The sequence below is a fragment of the Pezoporus wallicus genome, unplaced genomic scaffold (assembly GCF_028554395.1).
Source record: "Pezoporus wallicus isolate ANWC-B61680 ecotype Strahan unplaced genomic scaffold, APGP_CSIRO_Pwel_v1 contig_6598, whole genome shotgun sequence".
In the NCBI taxonomy this organism is placed as follows: Eukaryota; Metazoa; Chordata; class Aves; order Psittaciformes; family Psittacidae; genus Pezoporus; species Pezoporus wallicus.
In genome coordinates, this window is record NW_026637213.1 from 904,738 (window position 1) to 923,145 (window position 18,408).

The following is an 18,408-nucleotide window of genomic DNA, read 5'->3' on the forward strand; positions in this document are numbered from 1 at the left end:
AAGGCTTTAATGAAAGACTATCATAATTTTATGAATGAAGACAAGTGAAATTATGTTCAAAAAACAAGTGAAGGAAAAAAAAAAAAAACAACAAACCCAAACCCCACAACACAAGATCTTCAGGGCTCAGCAGCTACAAGTGGCCAATAACACACTCCTCATCAAGACAACAGTATCACAAGACATGAACATTTTCTTTGGCTTCTTCTGATGTATTCAGCAATACTCACAGCCAAATGCTGGATCTGGGAATAAAGACAGCATTGGCTTGCTTGTGTGTGAGAAAATGACAGAATTGCAAAGCTGAGCTTTTCCAAATGCAGGCCTGACCAGTTGGGTCATGGTCTATTTTGGTCCTACAGTTCCCATGCTTCTAAATGGTGTGGGGAAAGGGACAAAAAGTTATCCTCATCCAAAGCAAGAGCCTCAATTTAAAGAGCTGGCAGGAATTAGAGTGAGACATATGGTTCTCAAAGACAACCTGCACTGTCACCTGAAAACTTGGAAGTTTCAGCTTCAGCTCCAAAACAGGGTTGAGTATGCAGCAACACAAAAGTTTTAAGTTCCAGCTCCATGTGCCTGTTACTTCCAAAAGCAAAAGTTCAGTTTAGAAGGGGGCACTGGCTGGGAAGTAATGCTCTATCCCAAGGAGGATGTTTTAGCAGACACAATACAGGCAAAGCTATCAAAGCTGGCTGATAATACAGTTTATCAACACACACTCCTAAGTACATCTTGCACCAAAGCTCTTCATTAACACTGCACAGGTACAGCTACACCACAGCTATCAATCCCCTCCACTGCACCATGCCCCACACAGCGACTGGGAAAGGGAGGGAATTTTGGCTACAGCCACTGAAATTTGCTTTTCTAATTGATTAGAGCAAACACGCAGCAAAACAGATCACTACTGGGGGGGGGGGTAGGGGAACAGATAAAAGATGCTCTTGCCTTAAGGGCTCATCTTTTCAGCCAAGCAAGCCACCAAAACATTCATTCTCTTCCCGACGCTGAACACATACACATGGTCTAATGGACTAAGTATAGGACTGCAAACCAGGAACTTTTTTGCTTTTTTATCTCTCCTCTTCAACTCACTTCCAGAGAACTTATTTTACCACGTCAGACCTCAGTTTCCTTATTCCAAAGAGGATAAACTGTTCAGCAAGGATTTCTCCTCCCAGGGGTCTCTGCAGGTAGCACCGAATAGTTTTTACAGCATTATTTTAGTGCTTTAGACAAGCTTTTTTTCAAAACAAACAGAAGCAGCTTTCCTGCTGGTTTTGTTCCTCTGCCAATCCCAATGTTTAATGTAATGGAGATCAGCCATGATGACAAATCATGGGGAGTCACTAGGAGTTTTCTGTTTTGTCCTCACATAGCTAAAAATAAGGCAGGCATCTGCCATCTGTAGCAACGAGTTCGAAGGAATGGAGTAGAACACAAGGAAGAAACGCTTCCTTGAGGCTTACCCAAAGTCATTGCACTGGGATTCATATCAGAAAGCACCAGTGTGACAATGATTTGCATATCCTCGACACTGTAGAAAGGCAGAATTATGACAAGGGATTCTAAATAAATCATATTTTGCATAAAATGCACATTTGATTTAAAATGTAAAATTGCATAAGAGAATACATCAACTCCCCTCTACTTGCCTCCTAAGTAACAGGCACAGGTAATACACAAGTTTCCTGCTTCCATTGTTCAGAACTTCATGTGACCATTTATGGAGCAACTAATCGATCAGACTGGGAAAATGCAATAGGTAACATTAATCCCTGGTATAATTAATTACACCAAGACTCATTTACCTGTTTGAATCTGCACACATGCTCCATTGTAAGTATTCTGGGCTACAGATGTCTACTGACAATTTAGCTTTAAACCAAGCACCTTCAGTATATGTTATGCGGATGCCTCTGCCATGGCTTTTCTGACCAGCTTGCATAATAACACTCACTTCCCACCAAAAGTCTTGTTTTCCGCTTGCAACACATTCAGCTGTCCGAAAAGTCGAAAGAAAAAAGGTTGGAAATGAGTCTCCAATGACTACTTGCCACAAAGAATGGCAGGAAATCTTTCAGGAGAGTTTGGTAGCTCATAACTGACTTGCCCAAGTCACAGCTACTAGAGATTTACCTCCTGTTTTAAAAATCCACCGCCTAAAAGCTGTAGTACGGTTGTGGTACAGTTAGAAGTAAGTGGAGCTTTCATCAGCACAAGAGAACTGCTGCTGTTAGGTAGACAAAGAAGAGGAAAGCAAACTTCATGGCACCATTGATTACTGGGACAGGCCAAATTCTGCAGCTGGAGAGTGGATTTAAGGAGAGGGGAGGGAACACAGAAAGAAGAGGAAGGCTGACTGTCGTAATTTCAGATCTTCCTTATGGCTTCCTGTGTAGCACAGTACTGTCAAACTGTGAGTTCTCCAACTGAACAGCAGTGCAAGGAGAAAAAAAAAAGGGCCTCAAAAAAGGACAACATGTCTAACAGAATGTCATACTGTACAATTGACAGATCAAGTAATACTAAAGTCTAAAGATGCCAGGCATTTAAGTAGGTTCTGCAAGCCAAATTTTTCAACCCTCTTCTGGATTTCTCAGTCCATAAACATGCCAGAACACAAAATTTCACAATGGAAAAGACTGGCTGGAAATTGGTAATATTTTTAAGACCAAATGTTCTAAATAATAAAAAATTAAGACAAATCTCCAACTGATTTTCACCAGTGCTAAAAAACACACACATCTCTGTACTGACAAAATATCTGTACTTTAAATCTAGAGTGTGAATTCAACCTCTGCAACTTAAGAGTTTCACATCTGTGAACTAGAACTGAACCACATGCTTGTTACTGCCAGAAGAAAACCTTTTTTCCCCGGATTTCATGATACTGAGGCACAGGGAAGGCACCAAGAGTGAGGAGTAGCATGGTCTCCGAATCAGTACTATCTATTTGCTGTGCACCATATTCATCTTTAGGAGCTGTAACTCCAGAGTTGCACTGAGGGGCCAGATTCACTTCTGAACTGAACACTCACAGAAAAGTGGAAGCCACCTTAACAAACATTTCTAGCATACATGCTCTTGCTGTATTCTCAAACATCCAGGTTTGATGCCTGCAGAAGAAAAACAAGGTTAGTTGTTTTACAATATCCAGACATGAGTTGCACAAGTCAATTTGCAATACAGACACTTTCAGAGAAAGACTTGTATTCAGTGCTGCTCAATTCCAAAACCAGCAGAAAGGGGTGGGGTTTTCCCCCTCAAATAATACCTACACAATTCAACTCTCTCTCTAAAATTGCAGACCAAAAAGCAGTGCCCGAAGAAAGCATAGACAAAAGAGTGATTAGATCTGTCTGCTTTTGAGTAATACATAACAGTATATTGGCTATGTTACATCAGCTAACATAGGCGGGTCACTAAGATGAAAATAGCTTTGTTTCCTTAGCTACTACAGGATGACATTTGTGTCTCTGTAATGAGAGTACTTCAGTAAGGTGCTAGCCTGCACATTGAAAGAAGTTTTGAAAAGAATTTATCTCCTTGCAAGCAGAATAGAAACAAACTCTACCAAAGCAGGAAGCAGAATGGTTTATTCCTATTTTACAGCCAGAAAGACTGTAAAAATGAAAAGTATAAAAAATAAAAGGCTGTCTTTTCAAAATTATCAGTAATTTTGAATGCCCAGGTTGAGGCAGTAAGAGTGTGGATACTCAGACCTTCTGAAAATCAGGTCTCAAATACTGCAAGCCACTGGGTCTGCAAAGAGAGAGCCAGGAATGAGCTGTACAGGAGGCATGCTGATGTTCTGCGGTCTGGAGATTAGGAGCATGCATCGCGTTGGACACAGTTAACTGTGTCAGTGATATTACCTGTGCTCCTCTGTTGTCCGAATATACCAGACTGCACAGCATTCTTACCCTACATGCTGGTTTACACTGCAAAACCTGAGCCAAAGAAGGTTGCAGGAATAGCAGCAAGGAGAACTGAAGAACTTCCAGTCCAGTAAGGGACAACAAGGAGCGAGTGAAGTTTCTGCACAACTCCCAGAGAGCTCATCATTGCCTGGCTAATGCTTTGGTGCCAGCGGGCTGAGGATCTACCAGCAGAGCATCATCCCATTACACTACCAAGTGCCTCAGCTGAAGGAGCTGATGCTCCAGAGGAGGCTGGAAGGAAAAAGAGCATGGGAAACAAAGCCACTCCAACAGCAGGAATGCCAGGCAGCAAGCAAAGGAGCAGGCTGCAGGTTAAAGGGCTGGTGTCCTCTCTGCTCCCAGCATCCTGTGGAACTGGAGCTGAGCCATTCTAGTCCCTTCCCTGTATTACCATACCCCTCTCCCAAATAAATCTCTTGTGATCACAGCGAGTTAGCAGACCTCAGCTGGTTACAGAAGGGATGCCTCATCTCCAAAACCTTTACGACTCACCACTTTGTGATACAGACATCTCATTCCTTCACTTACAGCAGTAGCAGCTGCCAGTGATACGAGGGGCCCGTTATTCACAACGAAGAAGCATGGATGAGAGCGATCATAAATCGCAGACAAGGCTGCCTCTGTTCCTGCTACAGTCTCACACGTTAAAATTATGCTGGAGTAGCAAAGGAGCTACCTCATGGCACAAGGAAAATCACTCTCCTAACTGCTGTCCTACATAAGGGAGGACGACCGATACTGTTTTCTTAGTGGCACAAAAAAGAACAGCGACAGAGATGTCTACCCACACCCATTCTGGAAACGGTACCTTATGGCGAGTTAGATTTGCCTGGGCTTAGTGAGGACTGGCTCACTTCTCCATGTTCCACAGGACGGTGCCCTCTCTTACCTCTGTAGGACCGATTACACAGCGACAGCGTTTTAGCAGCCCAAAGCAAACCTACCCATGACCCCAGACCAACTTCCTCGCCCCTAATCCTCAACCGCCCCTCACAACGTGCCCGGACCTCTTGGTTTAACCCAGCAGGAAACGTCTAAAACAAGCAGCCCGGCACCAAGTGCCGTAACTCACCAGCAGGACGAAACAAAGCCAAGAGCCTCCCCACCACAACGGGCGCCCACTCACATACACCCCAAGTTTCAGGCAGGGGGCAGCCCGCGGGCTCGGCCGCCCGGCGCCGCACCGCACCGTCCCGCACCTCACGGCCGGGGCAGGGTTCCGTCCCGCCGGTACTCACACATCCAAGCGGGAGCGGCGGCGCGGCTCGGACATCAGCCGGCAGCGGGGTCCCGTCCCGGCGGCGAGCCCCGCAGCCCGCCGCCACCGCAGCTGCCCGGGAGACGTGGCAGTGAGGGCTGATGCTCTCATCACAGGGCGACAGGCGGCGGCGGCAGCACACACCGCGGCGATCGCCGGCCGAGGACGGCCCAGGGAGGGAAGGGCGCTGAGGGGAGGGGCGGGGCGGCCACACCGAGCCGCCATCTTGGTGGTGGCAGCAGGGCTGCCGCCGAGGAGGTGCTCTGTGCCTTTATGTGCTTAATGTTGCACCAGGTACATTTCGGTGCTTTAGAATCGCAAGTAATAATTACGGACTGGTTTGGGTTGGAAGGGACTTTAAAGCTCATCCAGTTCCGAAGGACACCTTCCACTAGACCAGGTTGCTCTTGGCCTTGAACACTGCCAGGGATGGGGCAGCCACAGCTTCTCTGGGCACCCTGTGCCAGCGCCTCAGCACCCTCACAGGGAAGAACTTCTGCCTCAGATCTCATCTCAATCTCCCCTCTGTCAGGTTAAAGCCATTCCCCTTTGTCCTATCACTACATGCCCTTGTAAAAAGTCCCTCTCCAGATTTCATGCAGGCCCATTTAAGCACTGAGAGCTCCTATAACGTCTTCCCAGAGCTTTCTCTTCTCCGGGTTGAACAAGGCTAATCAACCCAGAAAGCTCTGTGCTTTGCATCATGAAATCACAGACTGGTTTTGGTTGGAAGCGGCCTTAAAGCTCATCCAGTTCCAACCCTTCTGCCACGGGCAGATACACCTCACACTAGACCAGGCTGCTCAAAGCCCGGTCCAGCCTGGCCTTCAACACTAAATCATAATTAAGTGCTTCATTACAGTCAGCAAATCTATGACTGAACATCAGCAGCTGAAAAGTCCCGCTGCCATTGCCACCCTAAGCTGAGGTGCGAGACAGGCGCCTCACTGGAGAAGACCTGGGCCACTCGGCTGTGTGAGAAGCCACACACGGGTGCTGCGGACACCGAGAGACAGACCCAGCGCAGACCCGGCAGCGGGGAAGGGACACGGGGCAGTACCTGCAACGGTCACCAAGCGGCAGCAGATAGCCAAAGGTGGTACGAAACCGACCCAAGGCTTTCCTGAGGGGCTTTCAGCAGGTGCCAGCCCAGAGCTGGGGAGCGGCACGGGTGGAGAGACACCTCTTTGAATGATGAGCTCTCGCAGTCACAACGAGACAGGCTCTGGAAACACTGGAGGAAAGAAATTATCTTATGTATGAGCAACAGACTATAATGAACAGGGTAGAGTTGGCTTAACCAAACTTTTCCACTATTCTAACTTTTAAAATGGTCTGGAAGGGGCTCTGGTACAGTCTCATTGTTTTATCAGCGCGGTTGGGCTTGTTTCTGATACAGAATTCTATCTCCTCATTTCTTGCCTGCAGGGAATACATGTGCCTCATGCATTCACTTTCCTTCCTTCAGCCACAGCAGCATCTTCTGATCATTTTCACATCTATGAATGTGAAAACAGCTGCCACACTCCAAACAGACCCATGTGCCTACCTCACTGCCCTCACACCTCAGCTTTGCTCACCCTTCTCCCTACAGCTGCAGAAATGACCAGGCACACCCCAGCTGGACCAGCCAACTGTGGCCACAGACCTGCATTTGCACTTCAGTAATACGCACGTTCTACCAGGAAACCTGCCAAAGCATTCCACTGTCCCAGAGCAGCTGGAAAAAAAAACCAAACTAAACTGTGAAATTTTGGAAAAGAGATATTGTTCTTAACCTCAGACCAGGTGTCTCCAAGGCCTGAGGCCCCTGCCCCAAGAGAAAGCTGCTCTTTGTGTAAAACATGCCCAGTATATCTTAGCTGATGGAGCTGTGCAACAGGGCACAGTAAGGCAGGAGACAGGTTTGTGCTAATTCAACAGGGATGAGATTCCTTTTTGGCTGTAAATCTGAACACCAGTAGAATTCAATGAAATGATATGGAGATGGGTGCCTCATCTTTTCCTTTCGCATTCTCACATGCAAACAGGATGTGACAATTTATTCTATCTTTGATAACGCTGTTTCAGAAATACCTTACATTTATCTGCCAAGGCCGTTGTGTCCAACCCATGACACGTGGTATTTTTATCACTGAATTCCTTAAAGAGCTCTGTAAACATTTGGGTCCTTGGTCTCCTCATAGTTGCATGGAAACTGTAATCCAGACTGAGCTAATGAAACTTGGACTGAGGAACAAGCAGCAGATCAGGCAGAATGTAAAAGATGAGACCATCCCTTTTGCATTTTGGGAAATTGGCATGGGAATTCACCATGCAAAACACTGGATTACAGCCATGAGAAGCCCAGGGAGGTATGTTCGAAAAGATCCATGTTCGAAAAGACCCCTCCTCTCTCATTCAGTGTGTGTAACTGCTATGGGGACTTTGATAGAGTATACATACTGAGTTACTACACCACCAGACAGCACATGGCAAACACTAATGCTATACAACTTCTTGCACTCTCAGCCAGCAACATACTTGATTTGGTGTTTGTCTCTGTTCCTGTTTTCTTCTAGCTTTCAGTTCCTTTCTAGTACTTCAGGTTAACACCCTTTTCATCTGGTTCTCACTTCTGCCATGCTTCGTGTCTGTTCCCCACTGTTCCCTAGAAGACCTAACCCCTTTTCCTTGCTGCTCACTCTCCTTTCTGTTTCAAATCCCTTTCCATTCTTATCAATTTAATTCCTTCCTTTCTCTTTTTATCAAACATCCCCTCTATCCTTTTACTCCAGGGCTATTGCTCCACAGTCTGTGGGACATCGATGGCTGTGACCCTGACCAGCCCTGTAAATTTACCCTGGGATACAGCTGATGCTTAATTTGGAGTCAAAGCCTTAACTCTACAACACAAAGATACAACTTTGGTCTTGTGTACAACCTATCTATACAAGCTGGGTTACCACCACAGTGTAGCTGCAGTGACATGAAATTCAGCATAAACCAATTGCTTGAACATCCACCAGTTGCTAGGACTACTTTTGAAGTCCACTTTAAGCTCCTTTCTACTGACATCACACTGTTATTGGCACCTGCCCCATGTTAAAGTAAGCTCTGTTTCGCTGAGTTGTGCAACTGTGACAGCGAGCCATCACCACCAGAATATACTACCACGGAAGTTATTCTCTGCCGCAGAACGGTTAGTTAGTGTGTCCAAGGATTGGGTTCCAAGGTTTAAAACAGAGTGTAGGTGAGAAAGACACAACAAAACCAGGAACACAGAACTCTGGATTTAACACAGCAATACTAACACTTCTGCAGAATATACACTAGTGTCACAGGGATTGTGAGTCACTCATGTCTTCTCTGTTTAAGGCAGAACTTCCTCTTATGGCCACATCAGTTGGTCTTTGTGCACAAAACACTGCCTGGGAAGTCCAATGCCCCTTCCAAAGGTTCCTCTGCATCACCTCTGCATGCAAGACAGGGCCACCGATCTTGTTCACCTTTCAAGGCCGCATTGCATTAGGCAAATAGCTTTTATCTGAGAGTTTTATCAGGTAAGAGGCCTGTGTTTAAACTGTGAGATTGAAGAACAAAGATGAAGAAGAAAGGTTGCTTTCACACTTGCTGCCAGGAAGAGCATCCAATGTGGACTTTGGATCTGTATCCAAGAAAACAGTGCTCTAGACATCTACAATTTTCCTTCAGATCACTGATGTCTCTGTGAATAGGAAACTAACCTGCAGGACTTTAAAACCTTTTAAAACCTACTCCTGCTCCACAAACAGCAACGCTAACAGAAACAGACCCTAGTGACCCATCACACACAGTATCACAGTATGTTAGAGATTGGAAGGGACCTCGAAAGATCATCTAGTCCAATCCCCCTGCCGGAGCAGGAACACCTAGATAATGTTAAATCTTCTGACTCTGTCTGCTCAGAAATTCCACTGCTTCTGTAACACTGTACTGAGATAAAGTACATTGAGGATTGTTTTTAGTAGCACTAAGACCCTGCTGCTATGGATTTCACTTTTGAGGAAACCTGTTAATGCTGTGCTAAGGAAACCAAAGAGGCACCAGGCTTTCTGTCTGGTATCACTGTCTCTTCCTAGACAAGACAAAAAGAGGTTCGTTCATCATCTCAGCACAACAATGTTAATCAACATGCCATGTACTCTGTCTCTCTCCCCAAACCGGAGATGTGGCATTCCACTGACATACCTGCTGCTAAATTTACAGCTAATTATTTATTGGTATTATTTCCACAATAAGGATTTTATTTTTTTCAAAGATTTCAAACACATTATTTATACTTTGAAAACTTTGAGTCACTGGGATATTTTTTGGGGGTATGTGGGTGAAAATAGCTTGTACTACATTTACATGTGGCAAATATTCTGGGCAGCTTAAGTTTGGTTCTTCTCCTCCCTGTGAGGCCCTGGCACAGGCTGCCCAGGGAAGCTGTGGCTGCCACAGCCCTGACAGTGTTCAAGGCCAGGTTGGACAGGGCTTGGAGCAACCTGGTCTAGTGGAAGGTGTCCCTGCCCATGGCAGGGGGCTGGAACAGGATGAGCTTTAAGGTCCTTTCCAGCCCAAGCCACTCTAGGATTTTACAAATGAGATTAAAATCAACAGCTAAAGATGTCACCTAGGACAACCTGCATTTCTGAGGTAGGTGAAAAGGTAAGGTTTTGCTTCATAAAAGATTAAAGATAGATTGCTGAAGGACACCTCAGACTCAGGATGCTTCTCAGTACAGATTCTGCTCCCATGAGATACACACAGAGGGTTTTATTTTTTGGAACAAGCATAGGATTTAGTCCAGCAGAAAGAAACCTGATTAAAGAAACCTGACAAATGTTGAAACTGATAGATAAAGACACTTGTAGGGGAAACACACAGAGGAACTTTTATAATAGTGTAGCCATAGAAGAATTGATATAATTTAACACAGCTTTCTGTGGGCCGTAAACAGAATTAGTTGTTGTCTGTTTCCCTATTTGTTTCCCACATCCCCCATGATGCTTTGACTGCAGTATCCCAAGTTTCCTGCACATCCTTCATACCCATGTAACACAGTATTCCTGATGCTCTGAGTCCACACTTGCAGATCCCAACTCACTTCCAGCATCTTCACAGGTATCATTGGCCATCTCCTCTCTGCCCTTCCCTAACCCATGAGACCCCCACCACAGTAGCTCCAGGTCCTATCATTCACTTACCTCTCGCTGCTGGCCTGTGAGATGAGGAACAATGTGATCTGCTGCCTGTGTTGGGACACAAAATACACACTGATTAAATCTGCAGCATGCGTGTGGCCTGACAAGCTGGAGAATGCTGATACATTCCCACTGGGTCACATAATGACTAATGCTCTCTGTCACCCTCTCAGCAGTGCTTGCTGCATCTACAGCTCTGATTCTCACAGTACTAACAGACACTTACTATCTTTGAGAGCGATGCTGCTTTGGCAGATTTGATTGCAATCATCAACTACCATCTGGATTCTAAAAGACAACTAAAACTATCAATAGGTGTATATGATGCCATTAGAAATGGGGTCACTTGTGCAGTTTTTACTGGACAACTACTCATGTATATTTAATTTTGGATTATCAACTTCCTTTGCTATTTACAAGCAAGAAGAAATTTAACACTGTTGTTCCTTCTCAGATCTAATTTCATAGAATCATAGAATAAACACAGTTGGAAAAGACCTTTAAGACCATCAAGTCCAACCGCTCCCCAGCACTGCCAAGACCATCACTAACCCATGTCACTGAGGGCCTCGTCTACACGGTGTGTGAACACTTCCAGGGATGGTGACTCCAGCACTGCCCAGGGCAGTCTGTTCCAATGCCTGAGCACCCTCCCAGTGAACCCTTTCTGACAGTTTCAGTGGAGCGTTTTTTATTTTTTCTTGCAAAAATATTTGCCACAGTTTGCTTCATTTAATTTTTTACACTTCTAAACAGAGATTTTCTCCTCTCTGATGCTTCTAGCAGAAGTTCTCACCACAAAAGCTGCTGAATTTTGCCTTTTTATTGAAGAGTTTTTAGTGCTTGACAGACTTGAATGCAGCCTTACGGAGGTCTGGGGCTGGTTTGTTCCAGCCCCTGATAGGCACATGCAGGCTTACCCTAGAGCCAGGCACACTCAGCAGGGCAGTTTGTGATCATCCCTACTGCTCCCCTTTTGCTTTTTTTTTCCATTGTCAGTGAAATGGCTTCAATATTTTGGCCAAATAATTTTATTTGGCTGGTATATAGAATAATTTTGGCTGGTAGGGGCAGTCAGGCTGGGAAGTTTTGATACAGAAACAGCAAACATTACATTCTAGCCATACAAACTTTGGTTAATCCATACAGTGCTGCAGGTGAAAATACTTTTGAGGCTTTTTTCATATAGTAAGAAAAATACTGATGTTCAGGCTGGGAGGGACATTCAAAGCTCATCTAGTTCAACTTCCTGCAATGAGCAGGGGTATCTCCAACTAGATCAAGCGCCCAACACCACATCAGCCTGGCCTGGAATGTCTCCAGGGATGGGGCATCCACCACCACTCTGGGCAACCTGTGCCAGTGTTTTATTACAGTGTAAAGAATTTCCTCCCCACACCTAGCATGTATCTTTGAAGTTCTGCCTGCGCTCTGTTAGGGCTCGACACAAAAAGCCCTGCTGTGATTCTACTTCACGAAGGCGAACACCTTTCTCTTTCCTGAGCAACCAGGTTTTTGAAACAGGCATCTTAAGCCCTCATTCCCGAGACCGAAGAACTCCTGGGTGAGCTCCCTCGAATTTCACTGCAGAGAAGTGCCAAACAGAACAGATAAATCTCGAGAGGAAGCAAACCTCCCAAGTTTTGGTGAGCACGACCAAAAGCCGCGCTACCCATGGCCCTCAAAACTCCCTTCCAGCTTCAACCCCCCACCCCAAAGCTCCAAACCCTGACATTCCTTCAAGACCTGGAAGGGATCTGGCACCCAGCCACGCACACCTCGGGCGGGCTGAGCGGCGGGCACTATCTGAACTGTGCTGATAACGCTGTGCCTCCAGCGTTTGCTCTGCAACCCTAAAGCAAACAAGCGGATAAGGCCCGCGCTGCCCGCTACTCACAACCCCGCCGAGCAGCAACCATAACCGCATCAAGGGCCGCTCTAGCCCCTCCAGCGGGGTCTTTGTGGCGGCAGGCGGCCGCTCTATCCCCGCGCTCTGTGATCGGAGGCGGTGTTGAGGGGAGGGGGGGGGTCACAGCGGTGCAGCCAGGGTGCGAAGTGAGACCTGTCATAACCACATAAATAAGTTCCTGGAACTAGTTAGAATATTCCCCGCCTATACGCGGGAATTATGAATATGTATAAGTCTATAAACCTGTAACAAATACTAATCAGTGGCGCCTCTGGCTCCAGGCATGCGCCCAGCGCTGTTGCTTTTGCTTTACTGACTTTGTCCCTCAATAAAACCTCGTTATCTCGTTTAGAGGAGTGAGTTCGTATTTCAGAGACCGGTGAGTAAGGGCCGCCTGCAGCACATTATCCCTTTCCCGCTCCCTCCGCGAAAGAACCACCCGACGCCTCTCCTCCATTCTTCCTCTCAGTTCTTCCCTTCAATTCCGCCCTCATCTTCTCCCCTCCCCTCAGCCTTCGGCGCCTGCGCGGGGTCGCGCTGGGAGCGGGCTGAGGTGTCCGTCAGCGCTGTCCCGGGAGCCGGTCGCGCAGGGGGCCTCTGAGTACGAGACGTGGTTAATAAGGTGAGGGGGAGATGCTCCTAAAGGCGGGGTGCGGTGGGACCAGGGCCAGCCGCGGAGGGAAGGGTGAGGAGGTGGATGTGTGTGGTGGGATAACCGGTTTCCGGTCGGGTTCCGGTTTAAAGAGCGGAGGGGGGTTTGCATTTGCTACGTGGAGGAGACATTGGGTCGGCTCCCGCGGCGCATCTGAGGGAGCGTACAGGGAATTCCTCAGTGGGGATCGCTCGCGAACATCAGAGGCGGCACCCGGGGATGTGTTCTTGAAGGTAAGTCTGCTGGTGCTTAATGTTGTTGTAGTGTCACTGGTATGATGAGGAGCAATTGCATATCTGAAAATTGTATGTTAGGTGGAAGTAGAATCATAGAATTGTAGGATAATGCTTGGTTGGAAAAGAGCTTTAAACTTATCCAGTGCTAAACCGTTCCCCAGCACTGCCAGGGCCACCACTAACCTGTGGCACCAAGAGCCTCGTCTACACGGTGTGTGAATGCTTCCAGGGATGGTGACTGCAGCACTGCCCAGGGCAGCCTGTTCCAATGCCTGAGCGCCCTTTGGGGAAGGAATTTTTCGTCATCTCCAGCCTAAACCTGCCCTGGTGCAGCTTGAGGCCATTTCCTCTTGTCCTGTCACTTGTTCCTTGGGAGAAGAGACTGACCCCACCTCACTCCATCCTCCTGTCAGGTAACTGTAGAGAGCGATAAGGTCCCCCCGAGCTTTCTGTTCTCCAGACTAAACCCATCAGGTCCCTCAGCCATTCCTCATCACACTTGTGCTCCAGACCCTACACCAGCTCCGTTGCCTTCTCTCTTCTACCCACTCCAGCACCTCAGTGCCTGTCTTGTAGTGAGGAGCCCAGAACTGAACCTGGTATTCAAGGTGTGGCCTTACTGTATTGGGCTTAGAGATTATAAAGCAGGAGGATGGATGTAATGTGATGTTCTTTTCATTATAACTAAAGCTTATGAGCAGCCAAGTTCCCAAGGGACACCTGAATCAGTTTAGTAGAGCTCAGTTTTCAACAGAGGGGATGAGAAAATAGGAGAGTGAAAGTTTGATGTCATTGACATGGCTAACATGAAAAAAACTAAACAAAGGCAAAACTCTAGTATCTGCTGATAGCCTTTAAATATTTGCACTTTTTATCAGTAAGGTTGATGGTTATGTGACATGCTCTTCAAAGATTTAGTTTTTCTCGGTAACGGGTGATGATTCTATAAATCTTCCATTGTTAGTTACAAACATTCTGATTAAATTTAGAACACTGAAAACCACACCTTTGGGGTTTTATATTATTCTCTGTTGCTGTTCAACTTGCATAATGCTTCTTTAACACTGAAGTAGATCACTTTTCATCCAAGATAATGTTACTGGCAGTGAGCTTTCTTGAGAAGCACTTTCTTTAAGGATGTTTGATCTTGGGTTTGATGTTCTGGGGTATTTCCTTCTCATTTTGCCAACAGCTGTATTTCATTTTCACAAATACTTTACTTGTTCCTTCAGCTTTGGAAGGGTTTTTCTTTTTTCTGCAGTTTAAGTTGCCACATTCTTTTAAGTAATACATAGTTAAAAATAGAAGTTGAGGGATGCTTGATTTCTGTATTTTGTTCTATGATCCTAAATTTAATTTGCAGGAATGGGTTAGGGAAAGTTGGGTTTTGCTGGGTTGAAGGTATGCTTGCAGATTCTGAAGCCTGCTGGAATGACTGCCTGTTCTGATGCAAAAATTCAGTTTCTGATGCAAAAATTTGTTTAGGCAAATACATAGTCCAGAAGTCAGCCCACAGGTGTGCAACAGAGCTGTGTGACTTAAAATAAAGACATAAAAAGACATTTTTATACTTGAGAGGTTGTGGGTTTTGTGCTGTGCATAACTGTGACCTTTAAAATACTGTAAAACAATGGGAGGGAGCTTCCATGCCTTTTTTCTTTATAGTTTTTGACATATTTAGGGAGTTTTATAAGCATTCTGTCTCAGTTTTTGTTTTTTCCTCCTGTTGCATATGTACAAGTAACATGCTTTACAGCCTGTTTTGTGTCATCTTGTTGTCCTTAAAGCAGTACTGCTGCCGAGAGCAACAACTGGGTAATACTTTTTTTGTCAGGCAGTGACTTATGGCATGGAGATATCGCATATTATACTTCAGGTAATCCTTTTAAACTGATATCACAATGATTCTAAATGTTCACAATTATATATAATAGTATAAGTTTTGTATCCAGTGTTAGTGGGGCATCTGCATCACTGATCTTACGTCTCTCTCAGTCCTGTAGTTGGCTTCTGTACTCTTGAAGCTGATTTTATGCACAGATGAGATAGGGAGGGGTAATACCTGCACAGGGATGAGAAGTGAAGGGAAAGGAGCTGCTTTCCCCTACTCTGCTTCTGAGTTAAGTATCATCCCCTTGATCTTCTGTTTTGTTCCTGGAGAGAGGTAGAGCCTGCTGCTGTTTGGGTGAGGAGGAGGAAGGTTGTAGAGGGATGGGAGCTCTTTAACCCCAAGGGTGTAGGACAGGAGGAGTCCACATCACATCTCACCTTTTAGTTCTCCAGACAAGATCTGGTGAGATGAGGAAAAGAGGTTAGTAACTGAGTGTGAGGATGAGTGATGCACTGTCTCCTTCTGCCTGGAATCTTGATGAGCTGCTTGTCCAAAAAGTTTAATAGTATCCTGATTCTCAGGGGTATGCTTTTAGAACTACTTCCACAAGACACTGATTACAATTGTTTGGTGTAAGCTTGAAGTGGAAGTGTTGGAGCAGTTCTGAATTCTCTCAGATGCTGTTCTAGGACATAATGCTTCCAAAGGATGTGAGTTAGAGGGCTTAAAATGTATGCTTGAAAACTTTCTCCTGCATAAAAATCTATATGCAGATTGTTTGAAAATCAGCATAGGTGTAAATTGTCTCTTAAGATGGAAAACGCCCTGTGCATTTAATAGCTTCACAAAGTCATGTCATCTACACAGCTTCTTGATACTTGTCTTTGCAGTAGGCACCGATGGTTTGCAACCCTTACTGAGATAAGACTACAAGAAATAATCATAAAGTAAAATCTGTTCATGCCAAAGGAAGCTTCAGCAGGAATTTCTTGGCAGTTCTCATGCTGAAGTACGTTCATGAAAAACCAAGAATGGGATTCTGTTCTTAGCTATGCTTTCATAATACATGTACATCTTATGTTTTCTTTTTTTTTCACAGCTTTAGTCATAGGTATTTGTAAAATGAAATTCATAAATGTGTTAAGTAGCCACAGTACTTTTTACATCAGCTTCTTCCTTTATTGCTTTAGCTGTCTGTGGTTACCACTTTGGTTTAAAAAGCATAGTGTGAAGTACTTAAAGGTGAAGTAAGAATCTACACTGTTGTAATACAGTGTGTTTCTCAGATGTTAGCTTTTTTTTTGTGCAGGACAGAGGTGAGGGAGGGATTTGGCCAGAAATGCATTGAGGTTTTTTTGTGCAGTGGCAAGGTCTCTGACATGTGGCATCCATACTGACACGTGCCACTCCAGCAAGGGGACAGCTGCCAGAAAAAGGTAGGGTATTGCAGAGTTGAATCACAGAATGGTTTGGGTTGGAAAGGACCTTAAGGTCATGCAGTTCCAGCACCCCTGCCATGGTAGGGACATCTCACGCTTAAACCATGTTGCCCAAGGCTCCGTCCAGCCTGGCCTTGAGCACTGGCAGGAATGGAGCATTCACAACTTCTCTGGGCAACCTGTTCCAGTGCCTCATCACTCTCACAGTAAAGAACTTTTTCCTCATCTAACCTGAACTTCCCCTGTCTAGCTTTCCATCCACATGAGATTCCTGTGTTCACACAAACCTGTTTTACTGTGTGCTTTTTCAGGCTATTCCACTGACTTTGGGGGGAAGGTGTTTTAAAATGTGCTTAATTTCTTTAAAAAGTATTGCCATGGTAAGTAGTCAGGGGGTTCCAGGCTGTGCCAGTTCTGTTTGCGGTATGCCTTGATCCATCTCTTTGCACCGAGTCTGACAGTGCTGTGTCCTTTACAGTGAGGTCAATGGCTCAGCTGTAGTTGTGTAACAAGAGAGGCCATTCATAAATGTGTTTCTTGGCCTGGAGACCTTAGATTGCATTTCCTAGTATAAAATCAGAGTTCAGTACATCTTAGAAAAGTGAAAACAGCACCCACTCAGTTGGCCTGTGCTTGGTAATGATATTGGGCCATTTGCAGCAAAGGCTCTCTATGTGCTTAATAGAGAAAACATAACCTTTTCCTTTGGTAATCTCAGAAATCTTAATGTGAAGTTTTAGGTGCTGAGTATTTACCAAGAGTTGAGCCTCTGTTTTGATAAGTGAAACATGACTATGGTAAAGTGTCTTCTGCTTGCTCAGCAAATTGTCTGGGAATGTTAAAAGAAGCCATATATTCACTGTCTAATATTTGAGAGAGTGGCAGCCAGAAAACCAGCAGCACACATTGGATGGACAACGGACTTCACACACACTAGTGCTCAGGGGCTGCTTCTTTTTTCCTGTGTGTTCCCTGTGGAGCAAGTTGTTCAGCTCTTTGATCATAAACCAAAGCAGGTTGGAACAGGGGAATACCACTCCTCATCTGGGGTAATGTTGGGTAGAACAATAGTGGCATCCCTGTTAGGGATAGGTTTGATACTGAGACACTCCTGTTTTCTTAACCTGTCCTGCATGTCAGTTACACGTGTGTGCAGAGTCTTCTTTCAGTGCTTTTCTGCTAGGATGTTCCTTTTGTATGAAATGGATTTGCTGTGTTTGCCTGCTAAGCCTTTCCTCGTTTACATCTGTTCCAATCACTTTTTCCCTGATGCCCACAAACACAGAGACAATATGTAAGATAAATATGTAGTTTATTATCCTGTTTGGGCTGGGATAGAGTCACTTTCCTTTCCCGTACATGGCTGGCACAGAGCTGTGTTTTGGATGTAGTATGAGAATAATGTTGGTAACACACTGGTGGTTTTCAGCTAGTGTTTATATTAAGTCAAGGACTTCTCTGCTTCTCATACCCTGCCAGTGAGAAGGCTGGAGGGGTACAAAGCGTTGGGAAGGGACACAGCCAGGACAGCTGACCCAAGCAGGCCAAAGGGATACTCCAAACTATATGATGCCATGCTAAGTAGAGAAGCTGATGGGAAAGCTGGCTGAGGGCTCCTGCTTGGGATGCTAGCCATTGGTTGGTGAGTGGTGAGCAATTGCACTGCTTGGTTTGTATATTCTAATTATTATCATTACTGTTATCATTATTTCCTTCCTTTTCTGTCCCATTAAACTGTCATCATCTCAACCTGTGAGTTTCCTCACTTTTCCTCTTCCTGTTCTCTGCCCCATCTTGCTGAGCGAGCAGCTGTGTGGTGTTTAGTTGTCCTCTGGGGTTAAACCGTGACAGTTTTTTTCCTGGTGTGTTGTGTATTCTTTATCTTCTTCAGTTTGTGATTCAGGAGTTGGAGCTGCCAATTCTTCTGTT

The 18,408-nt window shown here is 45.4% G+C and overlaps 1 protein-coding gene across 4 annotated transcripts in view; it reads right to left on the bottom strand.

The window, feature by feature from the left end:
• Positions 1-18,408, bottom strand: part of TMEM39A (transmembrane protein 39A) — a 48,209-nt gene that overhangs the window by 15,185 nt on the left and 14,616 nt on the right. Inside the window, exon 1 of one of the 4 annotated variants that reach the window (XM_057404148.1) lies at positions 5,186-5,324. The exons of 1 other annotated variant lie outside the window; for it this stretch is intronic. In XM_057404148.1, coding sequence (XP_057260131.1) covers positions 5,186-5,189 — 4 coding nt within the window. In that variant the 5' untranslated portion in view covers positions 5,190-5,324. Of the gene's footprint in view, positions 1-4,755; positions 4,969-5,019; positions 5,165-5,185; positions 5,325-18,408 lie in introns of those variants that run through there. 2 more of the 4 variants (XM_057404147.1, XM_057404145.1) reach the window with 2 other exon arrangements.